The sequence below is a fragment of the Priapulus caudatus genome, unplaced genomic scaffold, assembly GCF_000485595.1.
Source record: "Priapulus caudatus unplaced genomic scaffold, Priapulus_caudatus-5.0.1 Scaffold564, whole genome shotgun sequence".
NCBI lineage: Eukaryota > Metazoa > Priapulida > Priapulimorpha > Priapulimorphida > Priapulidae > Priapulus > Priapulus caudatus.
The window spans coordinates 159,871-177,727 of NW_014577625.1; the positions used below are offsets into that span (position 1 = coordinate 159,871).

At 43.6% G+C, this 17,857-nt stretch overlaps 1 protein-coding gene across 2 annotated transcripts; it reads left to right on the top strand.

Annotated features, from left to right (window-relative positions):
• The first annotated feature begins 2,073 nt into the window (after positions 1–2,073).
• Positions 2,074–16,337, top strand: LOC106811691 (dnaJ homolog subfamily A member 2-like). 2 transcript variants are annotated; one of them, XM_014815393.1, is made up of 10 exons: positions 2,074–2,171; positions 3,358–3,419; positions 4,338–4,446; positions 6,455–6,578; positions 7,151–7,231; positions 11,207–11,340; positions 11,789–11,931; positions 12,540–12,741; positions 14,664–14,791; positions 15,425–16,337. In XM_014815393.1, the coding sequence occupies exons 1-10, from the start codon at positions 2,096–2,098 to the stop codon at positions 15,599–15,601; spliced, it is 1,236 nt and encodes a 411-aa protein (XP_014670879.1). In that variant the 5' UTR covers positions 2,074–2,095; the 3' UTR covers positions 15,602–16,337. The 2 variants fall into 2 exon arrangements, with proteins under 2 accessions (XP_014670879.1, XP_014670878.1); XM_014815392.1 differs by having other exon boundaries at positions 2,078–2,172; positions 3,359–3,419; positions 6,443–6,578.
• The last annotated feature ends 1,520 nt before the right edge of the window (positions 16,338–17,857 follow it).

Sequence of the window (17,857 nt, forward strand, 5' to 3'; positions counted from 1 at the left end):
CCGGCTGTAGAGTACTGCTAACAAAATTTATATCTTATGAATATTTGTATGCATATCAAAAGTCACATTTGAGTTCATCTGACAAGGGGCGTTAGATAGCGGAGGGATGGGGCTATATCCCATACACTTATTGAGGTGGGTGGCTTTTCATGCACGCCCCTACTTTCAGAAGAGAGAGATGGGGTGGATAAAATTTATATTTTACACGACAATAAATACTGATATTTATCTACAAATCCGTCATCGCTATTCATACTCTCCTAATGTATTAGTACAGAAATGGAATTTGAAATACATCGTTACTGTAAAAATGGCTGATAATTCGTTCAAGAATACATTATTTTACTGGGAAACTCAGACGGGGTTAATTTTGGACGCATTCCCCATTACGATTTTTTTTCTCACAATTCCTAAATCACGTCGTTGATCACTGCTCGACGAGGTTAAATCGTTGCTTTATTCAAAATTAGGAATAGACCTACTTGAGGGAGTCGCTGGGATCCGGGGGATATTGCAGTTTTCGCTTCCCCACCCGGCCCGCCCGGGCGCGGTCTGCCCCTTCCGTGACCCTCGCGGCAACAACCTTCACCCGATTTCAGGGTGCGACTCATCTCCTTTGGGAGGGCCCATCGGCCATCCGCGCGGCCGCGGCTGCTGCCATGCCCACCTTTGACCAGACACCCCGGTATTCCATTTCCCGATTTTATACTACAGGCCGCCCGTGAGATACATGCACCTATTGGTTTCAAATCTTCGGCCCGCTTGTTTTTCGCCGGGCCGCTGGGGTTTCCTTCTCATATTCTTTTGGCCCAGTTTTAGTTCTCACTTCTCAGTAAACATATACGTTTTATCAAAATTTCAGGGGCAGATGATTCTAGTGCTGAAGTTCGTCAACGGGGGTCGGTAAAGTCAAGAGCGCGGCTGGTCGCCCCCTTCCGCCTAGAATTGTTTCAGAGGTAAAGCCCTAATTTAGCCTAGGTAAGTTGCCGCACTGGCAACCCCAGTCGGAGACCATGTCATGTACCCCGTTAGCACCAAGTCCCGGGTAGTGAGGACCGCCATTTTTACTCTTTGGTCCCAAGGTAAAAATACTCAATCAACAAGTGATGTATCTGGGTGATGTAATTGTTTAATAGTGCTGCCTCATTAGTGCAGCGAAATTGCATCGAGAGGTGTTACCAACAAGACATTCGCGGGGGAGGCTCCCACTGGACCTTCCTAAACAGGAGGGGGACACCACCTGAAGGGAGGAAAGAATCCGTGATATTTTAATGATAGAAGATGTGTCGGGCAAAATTGAATTGCTTTGAGATTGAATGCTGGGGGTTTGAGACAATTCCACACAGTGCGCGCTTCGTGCCCTGAGCTGCGGCATAATGTCGCGCCCCCCGCGCGCTTCCCGCCCGCCGCGCCCCTAGGAGCATGTTTATCTTTCTGATCCGCCAGGTGGTTAATTGGTTTGCTGTGTCTGGGGCCTGCGTGTTCCTCTGCACCTCCAAAGGAAAAAAATTACCCTCGAATTCATGCAATAAGCACTTTACAATGTCAATTTGTTCAATCTACCTCAAAAACGACCATCTTGAAAGTTTCTAAATTGCGGGTAAAACAAGAGGCCGCGGCCCGCGGCTGCCCTGGACCCCGGCAAAGGGCCTCTTGCCCCTGCACACGGTCAGGGCCCCTACGCGCCGCGGGCCCTGTCCCAACCCATTAAGGGATTTGCGCGAAGGCTGTCGCGGTGTGCCGCTACTCGCACACCGTTTCACTATACATTATATGGCAGGGTACAGCGAAATCATTCCCCCCCCCCCCCCACAACTGAGGACCTGTCTACGCCCACTGACACACACACACACACACACACACACACACACACACACACACACACACACCACACACACACACCACACACACACACACTACCTGTCGTGAGCTTAGATATTTTTTATTTTCAAAGAAGATCAGTTTTACACGCAAGTAAATTCAGCCAGTTCGGACATGTTACGTATCGTTAAAAAGGATTATCCGAAGTATACCGAGGTTTGCCGAACGCGAGTTGATTTCGTCTCACTTTTACCGAAGCGCCCTCTGTCCCCATATGTGCATAATGGCCGACAGTAAGCTGTACGATCTTCTAGGAGTCTCCCGAAGTGCCACCGATAATGAAGTAAAAAAAGGTACATGTATGCATGTGTAGTTATGTAATTTCGCTAGCGTAATATCCCGTTTATGGAAATTTTGTAGAGTTATTAATTTTCAATGTCACTGCGTACGTAAACCACGTTGCCTCCTTTCTCGTGTCCTATCCCACTGATGAATCATGATTCCATTTGTGACTGTCAAATATACATCATGTGATGTGCAAGCATGTCGAAACAAGAATGACGCCAATGAGTTAGTTTCAGTGTGGTACGTCTTGCATACAGATTGAGAACCTACTTAATAAACTATTCCAATCTCCACATTCCACATACACTGCCTTTCATGCTAAAGAAGTTGCAGGGCTTTTAATTGACGATTGCTGCAATTATGTAACTTGCTAAATCACAGGCACTTGTATCTTCCGTATCCGCTATCTTGGGCCCGGCGTCCCTCGTCTCAGTATTTCATAAACGGCACTCGATTTCTCTTGCGCAATGTGCGGGGCCCGGAACTCCTGTAGATTACAGGAATTCTGTCTACAAGTCGAGCCATTAATTCGTTACTTTCTCTAATTGTGTAAGCAGTGGGGCCTACCGGGTACGTGAGCCGTAGTCTTAATGTCTCGGCAGGCTGACGGTCGACGGGGGAGTCCATTCGCTTTCATAGCTTAACCGCAGACAAAGGATGCGGCTGGGTGCCCGTAGATTTGAAATAACGCCTTGGCGCAGAATAAATTCACGATTTGAGAGTTTAGCATGAACTAGAACCGCCCCTAAGCCCTAACGCTAACCGCCTAAACGCCTAACGCAAAAAAGGGCTTGAAGACCGGACGGCTACCGTACCTCCAGCCACTGACGAAATTGATAATGCCTTTCTAACAATATTCTAACCTCATAACCTCATAAGTGGATCATCTTCAAAAGTCCCTGGACTATAACGCGAAGGATGGAGAGAGACTGATCAAGTCGGTAGGATCCACCGTGCGGGATCGCAGCGGAAAATTGTAAGATTTGCTATCTTGACGAAGATGAACGGCGTGAATTCCACATACCGGATCACAGAGACAAACGAAGCTAAACTTAAAGAAATCCTTTAGGAAGGATATATAAGGTTAAAGTTTAAACTAAAGCCTTTATATACTGATAAAACTTAGTTGCTTAGAACTGCTTTTGTTCCTTTTGCCCTATAATAAGACACATGTATTCATTTTTTTTATTCAGGCTTACAGGAGATTGGCCAAAGAATATCATCCAGACAAAAATCCAGAAAATGGTGATATAGTAAGTACCAGTTCAGGGTTCCAGCCAGGAATTTTAGAAGCCATGTTGTTCAGGGACAGATAGCGGAGGGGCCCGGTAGAGTGTTGGACCAATTGGAGTCAATCGCACGTGTCATAAGCTATCCTATTACAGGGTGCAAAATTAACGGGAGTCCGGAGTCGAATACTCCCTGATTTATTGTCGGACTCCCTGATTTGACATATTTGCAGGAGTCCGTGTGACTCCCTGAAAATCCTGCCATACTAACTAGTTCGTTTTCGGAGTACGGCCTCATGGAACCGTACTTTTTTCAGCTAATGTCTAATGAAAATTTGCCAGACGTGCAACTGCATGAATCTTAAAAATAAGCATATATATGCGTTATTGTTAATATCTTTAATTTTGAACCTCAGACTGCGGACTCCTTTATTTTGCTGCGGACTCTCTCTTTTTAAGGGTAGGGAGTCCGTTGGAAAGTAAATTTCTACCCCTGCTATTACATATGTACACTTGATCAATTTCGAGACGCATGAATGTGAGATGTGTCACTGTGAAAACGGCAAGATTTTGTCGGGACTGTCAAAAAGTAAACGCAGCTGGAAATTAATGCATGTAGATTAGGAAATTAAGGGATGTCGTAGGATTTTTGAAAAGGTATGTCAGATCCGAAATGCATTAAAAGCCTAGAGAGGACTCTGTGCAGTTAAAAAAAGACACGTTACAAGTAATATTTAAGAAGGTAGATGCATGTGTGTGTCTGTGTGTAAATTGCATACATGGTATGTTTCAGTTTGAGCAGTTTATATTCAAGTGTACAATCTAGATCATTATTACAATGTAATATCATGCTCAGTGGCGCAAATGTCATTCTGGGGTGATACTATCTGGTCTCGCGCATATCTGGGTGGTATTCATATAGTTACATTTAATTTGTTCTAGTTTAAAGAGATATCATTTGCATATGATGTGTTGTCAAACCCAGAGAAGAAAGGAATATATGACAAGCATGGTCTGAAAGGTTTGCAGGAAGGGGCTAGTGATCATTCTGGTAAGTAATGTCTGGTAGTATATAGCAAGGCTCGACACTAACTTTTTTTTTCAGTGGCCCGATCGGGCCACCAAAATTATTGATTTTCAATTTTTGGTGGCCCGAAAATGAAATCTGGTGGCCCGGAAAAAAAACAAAGAAAAACATTATAAATCTTTATTTCAATCTCGTATTGTATATTATTTGAAAATTGGGCTGTCTGATGCACTTGCACAAGTCTTTAAACGAACCCCACACAATGGCACACACTGACATTGATGATTGAGGCATACATTTGAATTATCCATTCCACGGCATCATATTTTCACCAGAATCTTGCATACCATTTTTCTACTTTCACTCATTATTTATCTAAACACGCGCGTGCACATGCTATCGATCAGTTCAGACGTTCAAGAAGATCAAAGTCACCGAGCATGCAAATATTAAAACAAGTAACTGTAATAAAACAACAACACATTGGCTTTTCATGTTAAAATAAAACATATACAGTTAATCTCAAGAAAGTTAAAATGTCTGGCAGGCTTTGAAACTGTAAAAATAAAATATTGCAGATTTAATAAGATAAAGTAGAACCATAATTATATCAACAAAGTAGCCTGGGTACGCATGCATTTAAAAAGAAAAAGCAGCCATGTCTAAGACTAAGTTCAATATTTCGTTGCATAAAGAGACAGAGAAAATGCATAAATAAACTTACAAAGCACTAATAGTAATATTACACTTCGGATTAAAATACTGATCATCTTCATGGAATAGTTCAGTTATTCTACGCGAACTTTCGAACGCTGGCAGTTTCGCTTCGGATCTGAAACAGTGAGCACCAGTGCAGCTAGCTAGCAATCAGGGTGACCAGACGTCCCGTATTTTGCCCATGGTGTCCCGCGTCCCTACCGACCTTCCGCGGGACGCATGTGTGTCCCGTATTTTTAACATTTTTAAACAAAATACATCAAAAAAGGAAGAAATTTTATCATTTTTTTATTACAATGTTTGCCTTCCGAAACTCATTCATCGCTCGCGTTCATTTTACATACGCCTCCACAGTACATTGCAGACAGGCGTATTGTCTAGACGCATTGTCTGGTTCGCTTGATACAATGTAATCACATGTATGCTGGCGCTTGCAAATATGCCCCGTCAGATTTTGACCTCTGGCTAGACTGGTTCGCGGCCGAACTGTTCGTCGCAGAGCGTGTACATTGTCTAGCAGAGCGTGAGCCGGATACCAGTCTAACACAATAACGTGGCTTTGTTGCAGCCGCAGTAGACGGATAAAACCGTGCGCGCCCGTGTATGCCCGCGTAGAATGCTGCACGTGCGTACGTGTGCCCTCGCTCCGCGAATTGCTCGCTCTCTTTTGAATGAGATTAGCACGTAACAATTAGAAACAATTATTTTTATCACATAGACACTTTGAAATTTAGTGCCCGATCGGGCCACCAAATTTTAACTTTTGGAAATTTTGGTGGCCCGACATCAAGTTTTGGTGGCCCCGCATCTCGGCCTAGGAGTATCGTAGAGACAAGCGGTTGGTCTTATTTTAGAGAGCAAAGAATGCTGCTTAACGCAAATACCATGAACTTAGTCTAGAACCGCATACAAAGTAGAATAATATTGCCGTGAAATAGCACTATTTTCCCGTTGTACACTCTAAGTATTTTTAGCTCTTGAATATAAATATAATATATATTATATATATTTTATATATTAATTATATATATACTGAATATATGCTGAATCTAAATTTTCACAGTCAAAGAATTTTGCAGAATGCATCTCGGAGCGTCTAAAATCAAAACCCAGATCCCCCCTCCCCCCCCTCCGCAAATGGCAAAATTGTGCTCACTGCGTAGCCTCAGCGCGGCACTTCAGAAAAGTAAGGGCTGGTAGCTATTTTTAAGGGCTAGTAGATTTTACAGGTCACTAGCCCTGCTGGCTAGTGAACATTTTACGTTAGTTTCAAGCCCTGTACACAGTTATCATGTATTTTCAGGATTTTTTGCAGATGACCTATTCTCACATATCTTTGGAGGTGGGATGTTCGGAGGTATGGGGGGAGGCATGGGAGCGATGGGTGGTGCCAGGAGAGCTCGCAGACAACGGGGCCAAGATACCCTACATCCTCTCAGGTACTTGCAGCTGCATCTGTAACGTGTTGTTTTATAATAGTGGTTGAATGTGGCAATGTATAGTGCAACCATTTAACCACAAAGAGTGGATAAAAATAAAAATGTATATCCATAGTTTGTCAACAAATATTGTTAGTATTACTTACAGTGATACAGTCACATTAAATGTTGTCCATTTATAAGGCTGTGTGTGTGTTAGATCAGTTGGTGTGTGCATGTGTCTGTATGTGTATGCAATTATACTTTTGAAGGCAATCATATGTATGTCCATTTGTGATTGTTCTTGATTTGCTTACTATGTGTAAGATTAGTGTCCATCTGGGATTGTACTTTACTTGCTTACTACATGTAAGATTAATGTAAAATTAAATAGTAGAGTTGGTTGGTTCTCATTTTCTGTTATAGTTTCTGTGTGGGGGTGTGATATTTGTTAAATTGGAGTTAGTTTACTCATTCATTACCTGGGTACAAATTTTTCATTGCAAGTTACCACAGTATAATAAACAGAAGATTGAGTGTAACATGCATAGGTGTAGAATTGAATTTTATTTGAATTTTTATGTATTTTTCAGAGTCACTCTAGAAGATCTCTATACTGGAAAAACAGCCAAGTTGCAACTCAGCAAAAATGTCATTTGCCTTGCATGTAAAGGGTATCGTATTACTAATGTTTATTTTTCTCAAGAATCATTACATCAGAGTAAAGATAGACATGCATTCATTATGCAACTTTAGGGTTTATCATATTGAGACATTGTGTAACACGTCACAGGTGTGTTGCAAACGTGGTAATTATTGGCGTATTATATTCAATGATTTATGTTATCTCCATTTTCACTATGTTAGCTGCACACACTGTGTTTTACATTGAAACCTATAGCACTTCACGCTCACTCCAAACACCATAATCACATGGTCGTGTTGATTGGCACATGGCATTTTAGTGTGTGTCACACGTATCTAATGGCCCAGTCACACATACGCGACGCACGGCCCGCGCATTGAAAAAATGGAAAATAAGATCAGTGCGTCGTTGTGCGACCAACTTTTGTCAGGATTTGGGAGAAGCTAGCGAGTTGACAACGAATGCACAGTGTGTTGCTAGCACGCTGCGCGTATACAGGGCGCATACAGAGTGCATACAGAGCATATACAGGGCGCACATGTTGAAAAATCCAACGAATGCACAGCGTGTTGCTAGCGCACGAAACGAATGGTCCGCGCATTCAACGCACAGCCAGCGAACGGCAGCGGTCATGCATGCTGTGACAATGAGCTTGACGGTCTCGGGCTGCTGCTGCATCGTGCTCAGGAGAACTTGGAAATGGTTGGCCAGGATTCCGAAGGCATTTTCTACGACCCTCCTGGCTCGGGAAAGCTGGTAGTTCAAGATGCGCTCTGGCCGCGTCATACCCCGGAGGCTGTACGGCTGCATCATGTTGGGTCGTAGGGCGAAGGCATCGTCGCCGATGAAGAAGTAGGGCACATCCTGGTTGTCGTTGGGAAGAGGATCGGGATCAGGGAAGCCTAGACTACCATCTTCAATGCATTCATTCAGCTCAGAGGCATTGTAGATCTGAGCGTCTGATGCTGATCCCATACCGCCGATGTCTGTCCAGATGAACTTGTAATCAGCATCCACGAGCGCCATGAGGACAACGGAGAAGAACCCTTTGGAATTGTAGTATAGGGAACCACTGTTTGGAGGACACTTGCAGTTGACGTGCTTGCCATCAAGTGCACCACAGGTATGGGGGAAGTTCCACCTCTCCATGAACTTGTTAGATATGGCACGCCATTTCTCAGGAGTGGTGGGACACTTCATCACCTCATCCTTGTACTCATCGATGATGGCCTGGCAGTGCTGGCACACTTCTGGGATGAGCAGTGATATGGTGTTGTGAGGCACCCTCCACCCATAGGACATTTAGTGATACTTGGTCCCAGATGCAAGATGCCGCAGAGTGAGGGCAAGCTTCAGGCCAGGGTCGAGGGCCTCTCTGTAGGCTGTATTCTGCTTGGTGATCCTCGGACCCATTCTGGTTAGCAGCTCGTCGAACATCTTGGGGGGGGGGTGTCATCCGCATGAAGTTCTTGAAGGCTGCCTGGTCTTCGTTACGGAGTTCAACAAGTAGCTGGTCATACAGGCCAAACTGTCGTCGCCTACCGATCCACGGTCGGACCCAGAACCTCCGTTGACTTCTTCTCTTTCTCCTTCTCCTGATGACATGGACTTGGGGAAGTGCCAGTTCCATGAGGTTCTGCTGATGTTGGAGAACCGCGATTTCGTATTGTAGTCGCAGCCTGTCGGGATCCTCCTTCTTCTGAGGTGGTTCTTCTAGACACGATCAGCAGGAACCTCTGTCATCACCCATGAGGGTCGGAGGAGAAGTGATGATGAGGAGGTGGGGGTGGGACCCGTTTATATACCCCATGGCTACACGTTGCGTACACGCTAGGAACACGCCAGAAGAACGCTGGACGTGCTACAGACTCGTTCAGCACTCGTTCAGCACGCCCATATTCGGTGCATGTTCGCTGGACATGCGTTAGAAGCACGCTAGGTGTGCGCTAGGTGTTCGCTACACCTCAGCCGACGAACATACAACGAATACCCAGCGTGTGCTCCGCGTGTGTCTGGCGTTGGTCCAGCGCGTGTCTGGCGTCCTTCTGGCGTGTACATTCATGCGTCGAGCCCCGCGCACATTTTTGTGCATGCACAAAAATCTCGACGCACACAGCGAATGACAACGAATGAATAGCGTTGGTCCAGCGCGCTTGACGAACGAGTAACGAATGCTGACACACACTCAGCGAAAGACACTGCAAAATTGCACAGTGCACAGGCCAAAATTGCTAATTTTTCAGTGCGTGGGCCGTGCGTCGTGTATGTGTGACTGGCGCATAAGGTATGGTCAATATGCTGCCTGTAGTTATAACTATGCAATTTCTTGTACACACTCTGAAGGGGTTCTCGTTGCACCTTTGCACCTGACAGTCATAATGTAATCGAATAATTAGGGAATCGCAAGTCACCACCATCCTAATTTTGACTCTGAGCAAGTCATGTAATATATTGCACAAGTGGCACCAGAGGGGTTAAGGGTGCTACAGTCGAATCCAGTTAGAAAAAAATGAGCAAGTTCGCAGGAAACGACTCGTAAACAAATTCGCAGTCGCCCTTCATCAATAGTAGTTGCAGTCGCAGTCGGTTTTACTTAAAAAAGCAATCAGCAGGATCAAGGACTGATTTATTTGTTCGTATGATATATTACAATATATTAATAGTTATAGATATATAAATTATTTCCTGCTGAATATGCTGAAGACGCCATTTTATACTTTGATTTTTGTTAAATCGAATCCCCTGGTTCTAGACATCCCTCGAGCCTCTATTAGCATCCCCCCTCACGCACGCACGTACAGTGCTGCCACTTTATACTTTTTATTAAGAAAATGTACTTTTTTCATACTTTTTTCATGCATAAATACTTTTAAATACTTTTTTTTGCCAAAGATGGTCAAAACTCTTCGGACTTACATTTAGGTACACTGTATTTGATGAAATTAAAGATGTGCTTTGCTAGTCTTGTTGCAGGAGTGATGTGTGCTCTGTTCAGTGGAGTGTTTTTGCTCTCAGCTCTCTGCTGTCAGTGACCAAATGACAGACCATTGCAGTGTTTCCCCTGCATTAACACGAGCGAGGCGGGCCGCCTCGCTCAAATTCTCAGCCGCCACACAGAAATTTTTCCAAAACACCGCCTCGCTGACGAAACTTTTGATAACTTGAAAAGGAGATACAAGAGTCTCATACAATGTGTCTAGAATAGCTTAAAATGCACCAAATTGCACCATTTTTTCGAAAAATTTTCTGTGGGAGCATTCACCCAGACCCCCCCCCCCCCATAGCTGGCTAGGACCTCGCAACACACAAACACATCACACACAAATTTACCACCTTACAGACCTTTCTGGCAAAGGGAAACACTGCATTGAATTATTCCAAACTGAGAGTTCAAGAGACAACTCCTCATGACATTGCACACATCATTCCTGAAGCTTGTTGACATTCTGCACATAGGCTATAATGTATTCGATAATAAGGTATAAGGTAACAACTCATGATAGGTTGATACAATTTTATACTTTCTTTACACTTTTTTTAGGCAATTTTGATACTTTTTTTGTAATATCCTTAGTGGCAGCACTGCACGTAGGCACACACGCACACACATAGTTGGGGATTTTGCTCCCCTCCTTTCATCGGTGACTTTAGCGTGCAATTTCTTTGACCAACAAGCTGGTCTCACCCCTATACATGATTATTATCATAGTCCATGTGCGAGCACTCTTTCTGTTGAGTAGACACTTAAAATTACACAAATATTAATTGGATAAGTACAGAGTCAATGCTGTACTTGTGAGACTATGCCCCGATTTGCATATGTGCATGTTCCAGTGTGTTTGATAACAAACTGCTGCAGCTATACCTTTGCTGTATTATGGTTGAGGATAAGCTAACCCCAAAAATAATCAAGTAATGTAATTCACACTCAGTGGTAATGAACAGAGGCTGAGAATATGAAAAGTATATTATTATAAAAAAAATTAAATTGTGCGTATTTCAGGATGGGTGGGCGACCAGGAGCGATGGTGAATTGCAAATCTTGCCATGGGCGTGGAATTAAAGTTACCGTACAGCAGTTAGGTCCAGGAATGGTACAGCATTTCCAGACAGTGTGTCCAGACTGTCATGGGGAAGGTAAATGTTGAGAACTAATTAAAGTGGTGTATAAATTCATGATAGCAGTGCGACTTACCAGTGAACAGAAGAGTAAATAGGCATATAATGTATGTGTTGTACTCTTGTTTTGGAATGTTTAGCACATTAAGTGAAATTACCAAACAAACTAGGTTGCTCTTTTATATTCTTTTTCTATAGTTATCAGATCAAATTGAAAGTTAAACGTCATTGCAACAATTTATTATGAGTTGTTAAACAGAGAATGAATACAGACATGGTGACTCATTATTTATGCTACCCTAGCAATATGCAATTGCAGTATTTGAAAAATGTGTGTTAACCTTATATCAAATACAACACTGTGCGACTGTTTTGTAACATGGGTTGTGTGTGTGTGCGTGCGTGCGATACACATATTATATAGTGCTCAGTCATTTCATTCCTGCGTTTCCTGCGATTGTATTAGGTGAATACATCAATGAGAGAGACAGATGTAAAGACTGTCTCGGGAAGAAAGTGAAAAATGAAACCAAAGTATTGGAGGTGCATGTAGACAAAGGCATGAGAGATGGCCAGAAGATATACTTTTATGGGGAAGGTGACCAGCAGGTAAGTGTTTGTATTCTGTTAGCTGTGGTGAGCAGTTGGTGGTGGGGGTAGTTGTAGAAGAGGGTGAATGCGCTTCATGGTGCATAATATATATATATATATATACATTAGCATATATATATATATATATATATATAAATATCGAATCTGCGAATCATGATGCAATCTATCAGAAATGCCATTAGAGACGTGGCATTCTAAGAATTTAGTATGACCATTTCTATATTGCTGGATAGGTTTACTTGTATTTAGCATATACAAACTGCTTTTAATTTGGTGATTTTCGCCACCTTGAACATGGGTTTATTTTGAAATATAGTATTAAGTGTATGTGCGTGTGGTGATGTTTGTGTTTATGTCTGTGTGCACGCACGTGGGTGTCGTCACACATGACTGTGTCTAGGTTGACATCTGTGTGATTACTTCAGTGTGTGGTATGTGAGCACACGTGTCTATATGTGGTGGGTGGCAAAGGTCTGCATATGAATCTCTGCAGGGTGGTGTGTGCACGTGTGTGTTACTGCTCACAGTATGTTTTTACCTTTTTGCAGAATTTCTGTCTGCACATATTTCTAATGTGTATGTGCTTGTGCGTGTGTGTCTTGCAGCCAGGTATAGAACCCGGTGACATCATTATAGTGCTGCAGCAGAAAGACCATGAGGTTTTCCAACGAGACGCGTCAGACGACCTGTGGATGACTCACACAATTGGCATCACTGAGGCTCTCTGTGGTGGCCAATTTACAGTGACGCACTTAGACAACCAGACACTACTGGTTACTATTACGGCCGGGCAGGTTCTAAGGCCAGGTAGTGATTTCACATGTATTTTTGTGTTTGAAAACATGCATAACATTTGTCACATTATTTATGGATTTTTTCTGTGTGTTTTTCTGTTTCTATGTGTTATTATCAGGAGTGGATAATAGAGAGGAGTATGACAGACTCGAAACACAAGATATTCAACATTTCCATGCCCATATTTACCTATGATTGATAACGTGAAATCCAATAACAATAACATCATGACTATAGCGCTGAACATCCAACTTGACCTCACACTTTACTGTGTATCGATGCCTCTTCTTATTATGTAGTTATAGCTTCGAACGTCAGATGTGGTTTCACTCATAAATATCGCTAAGAGTCTATCATTCGCATCCGATAGTTCAACAAGAGGCAGCTTTCATATCTGTTGGCGTGGTTCGGCGGGGATTACTATATACATCAGCACTCTTGATATCAGTAATAGTAGCGACCCTCGCACGCCCGCCGCAACGGCACCGCAACGGCGAGTGGTGGGACCGGCTAGTTTTTGTGAAAGCTAGTTGATATACAGTGACACAACTCTAGTGTAAGTGTAAAAAACGGGTAGTTTTTGTGAATGGGCCGCGTTCATGTTAGTTTCAGTTTTTACTGACTGTCCCAAGTGCCTGTTGACTGGCATGCTCAGCGTAACTGTGGTCTCTGACTCAGCCAGCCTCAGCGACCGTCTCGGTGTTATTAAGCTTACCTCGGCCAAGGAGGTTATGGTTTCGCCCCTGTTTGTTTGTTTGTTGGTTTGTCTGTCAACAAGATATCTCAAAAAGTTCTGAAATCTCTATCTGTACTAGCCGTGCCATGGGTTAGATCCAGCGTTCGGAGCTAGTTGCGAGTTGCAAATCCTCGCCGAACCCCGCCAACGGGTATCTTAAGAGAAAGCCCTCCCCCAGAAAATTTTTGAAATTAGACCCACTCAGATGCGTTTTCTGCGCGAGCAAGGAGGGGTGGTCCGGACCCAGACCGAGCACACGAAGGGGGGGTCTGGGGGGCCCTCCCCCAAATTTTTTTGGAAATTAGACCCACTCAGATGTGTTTTCTGCGCGAGCAGGGGGGGTCCGGACCCAGACCGAGCACGCGAAGGGGGGATCTGGGCGGCCCTCTCCCAAATTTTTTTTGAAATTAGACCCACTCAGATGCGTTTTCTGCGCGAGCAAGGAGAGGGGGGGGGTCCGGACCCAGACCGAGCACACGAAGGGGGGGTCTGGGGGGCCCTCCCCCAAATTTTTTTTAAAATTAGAACCACTCAGATGCGTTTTCTGCGCGAGCAGAACCCCCCCCCCCTAAATGCAAACTGACGGGGGAAAAAAGGGAAAGAAGCCAATCGTTGACGCACTATCACACACAATAAAAAGGTTCTCACTTCACAACACACACACACACACACACACACACAACACACACACTTACACACAAAATCATGGTGATCCAAAATCGTGTGGGGGGGACATTTGATATGATGTCCCCCCTCTGAAAATTCGTGGGGGGGACATGTCCCCCTGTCCCCCCCTGGATTTGCGCCCCTAAGTGAAACCACGTCTGACGTTCGAAGCTATAACTACATAATAATAAGAGGTATCGATACACAGTAAAGTGTGATGACAAGTTGGATGTTCAGCGCTAGTTCTGATTAATTTTTATTGGATTTCACATAATCAATCATAGGTAAATATGGGCATGGAAATGTTGAATATCTTGTGTTTCTAGCCTGTCATACTCCTCTCTATTGTCCATTCCTGTTATTATTTATATTTATTATACAACTCAATATTTTCTATATATAGTCATAATGGAATATAACATTATTTGAAATGCATGTTTTATAATTGGGAATTTTTTAATAGTTTGTCAAGAAACGAGCATACTGGTCTTTATGTGAAAAGTGTTATTTGACCTTTTTCTGTATTTTACAGGTGTGGTCATGACAGTAGAGCGCGAGGGAATGCCATTCTATAAAAATCCATTTGAGAAAGGCAATCTGCACATTAGATTTGACGTTAGGTTTCCTGAAAATGGTTTTGCTGACAACAGTGCGCTTGTGGTGAGTTCACTAATTATAATTTCAGCAGAATTTGATACTCTGTGAAAGACTTCAGGTCTGAATATTGTGTTTAAGAAGTATGAATTGTGGAAAAAAAATCTGTGTTGCTGATTTGTAACTGAATCGATTCACACATGCATGATTCGTAGCTCATCTGTATGGTTAAATTGTAGCAATAGTCATCATATTTTCTTTTCATCATTTTTTGAGAAATGTTGGTCATAAGCAGGTTTTGTGTATCTGCAAGCGTATGTCCTATGATCATGATGGGCAGCGCTTGTGCCGAGTTGCAGTCCATATAGATATAGTAATAGATCTAACACTGATTTGATTGTATATAATTTTAAGCATATAGCAGCAAGTTGCTGTCAGTCGTGCATCATCTGCAATATCTGTTCACTGATGCAGGCGTTATTAGGTGTCAGCACACGTATCAGCAGCTTATGTTGTCTAGCAACGTAGAAAAAGTTGCTTCAGATATTCAGAAATCATTCTCTAGTTAAATTTATTTTGATTCATTCATTCAACCCAGATGTTTCTGTTCCATTTTGTAAGAACCCATCAAACGCTTGCCTGCAGCATAGGTACGCTATACAGGTGTACATGGTATGAGCGTGTCGTTTACCTGTGCAGGAATTGGAGGCGATGTTGCCGCCGCGTCCACAGTTCATCATGCCGACCGGCGAACACATGGAGGAGGTGAACCTGCACGACTACAACCCTCACGACGAGCGTGGCAGCGGCAGGACCGACGCCTACCACGAGGATGAGGAGGAGAGTGGTGCCGGGGTGCGCTGTGCTCACCAATAGACCACCCCTCCCCCTACTGCTGGGTTGCAGTCGTGCGTTCCTGTCTTTTCATGCTCCTAGTGAATATTTATTTGTTCCGTGTTCCGGCAGTATACAGTTTGGCATCCGACGTTCATCGCGCTGCTTTTCGGCCACGTGTGGTTCAATCCACGTGGGTACACACACGTACACGTAATTTGTGCTCTGGTCGAAATCTACGTTTCCTACCGTTTCTAATTAATGTTCTTTTAATGCATTCGGCCCGTGTTGTCTCGCTTGTTCTTCATTGGTTGATGTTTGACGTGTTTTGTCCTCACGCGTTGTTTGTCGGATGGTGTTTAGCATGCCTTCTCCTGTACGTGTGAGCATGTCTTAGTGAGGCACGTGTTGTTCGTTTTGTGTTATTGGGAGTGCACAGCCGTGTGTAAGCTCAATCACGTATTTTGTGCAGAATGTGGTAGCAAAAGCATCTATTTATGGTAACAAACTGTACTCAATATACTGCAGGTTCTTCACTGTGGAATCTTTTACTACAAAGATTTGAGAATCTGAAGTAACAATATGTGCACATTCGTGTTATAACTGCACGCATACACAGCTTCAACAATCTGACCAATTAACGAAATAGTGGTCAAAACCCTACTACTTTCAAACTTCCCCAGTTTGTCATATACATCATATATAGTATTAGGCTAAGCAAAATTATAGTTGTGTTTCCGGTTACAGTGAAATAAAAGTTATTGTCTGTGAAAAACTTTTTTAACAACGTTTCATTGCTAAATTTATAAAGACGATGGGCAGTTTAAATATTTTTACAGTCAGTGAAACTCGTCGTTATAGAGAATAATTGAACCCAATCATTCACCATGCCTGCCTCACGTGTACGCAGGCAAGCAGACATTCACCCGCCTGCACACATACAGACACGATGCTGAATTTCTGCCTTGCAATTTGGCTACCTGAAGGTACAGGCACAGGGGTTCATGATCCGTTAAACATCTGCCAAGTGACCAGAAACGAGGGCCGTGCTCGTGTCTTAAAACACGTGAGGCCGGGAACGGCCTGAAATTTTTTTTTATTGGAGAATGCAATGCAAACGCTATGTTCGGCCGACTGGAAACAGGTCTTTTTGGCCTTGAGTTTATTTTATAGTCAGCCAATCCATTGCGTAGTGTTGCCAATCTATTGCAGAGTGCTTTGCAGGGCCTAGTGAAATTGATAGTCCTATCCATGGCGGTCTCCGTTGCCCAAAAATAGAAGTGGCTGACCAAGCACCCATTTAAATGCTGCTTGTCTGTGTTACTTCGTTGGAAGACGATAGCAGCTGGTGTGTGGAGTGGTTGTAGGGAACACTGACATTTGTTTTCCAGTGATGTCCGTCGCACATTGCTTTCCTCTTTACGCTTAATGGTCACAGTGGTAGCATGTAGTCATGGTGCTAGCTTCCCTTCCGGTGCACGCGCTGATGATGATGTAACTCGGGTTAGATCAGGGGCGGATCCAGAGGGTTTGGGTGACCAGTTTCCATAGTTCTAGTCTCAGCTAGGGGGGTCCGGCGGCATGCCCCCCCCCGGGAATTTAAAAAAAATTAGGCTATATTTGGTGCATTCTGGTGGATTTTGAGGGTCAATTCTGAAGATACCCAGCCTGTGACCGGTTTCCTAAATCCGCCTAAATCCGCGCCTGTAGATAGTCTATAAAGCAAGACGAGTGATGGATGCCGCGAAGAAACTAACTGCTGTTTACATCGACGAAATCTGCGCGGGTGCTGTTAGGCTGTGCGGGAAAGGCGATATCACTTGTATAGTGTATGTTCTGTGTATTGCATCAATCCGGCTAACATGCAAATACCCTCGCTAAATGATGGAGAAACAGCTCGGAAGAGCTACACGTTACTTAAGAGAAACAAACCTGTAGCCTAATAACAATTGCACTCGTCTCCTTACTCGGGTGTAGAATTGATTTGGGGTGCTTTTTCGGCGTGCGTGTTTTACACATTATCCAGTTGGCATGTATGCATGGGTTGATTAATCCTCACTACTCTAAATATCCTGACTATGTTGTCATATAGCAGCAGTCGGTCAGTACTTGTGGAGCACCGTGGTCTATTTCACCTCACAATAGATGACGGGATGACTTAATCGCTAGCATTAGTAAATGTCAGTGTTGGATTCAGCAGGACATCCATGAACATACCCTGGACGCTGGGCGATGCATCCTAAAGTGTGATACAACGTTGATATAGCGGTCACGAGAATATAGGCCCTTTCACCCGGT

Coding starts and splice junctions, on each gene's coding strand:
- LOC106811691 (XM_014815392.1), top strand. CDS start 2,096: ATGTGCATAATGGCCGACAGTAAGCTGTACGATCTTCTAGGAGTCTCC. Junction 4,447..6,442: donor AGGGGCTAGTGATCATTCTG/GTAAGTAATGTC, acceptor ATGTATTTTCAG/GATTTTTTGCAGATGACCTA. Junction 11,341..11,788: donor TCCAGACTGTCATGGGGAAG/GTAAATGTTGAG, acceptor CGATTGTATTAG/GTGAATACATCAATGAGAGA.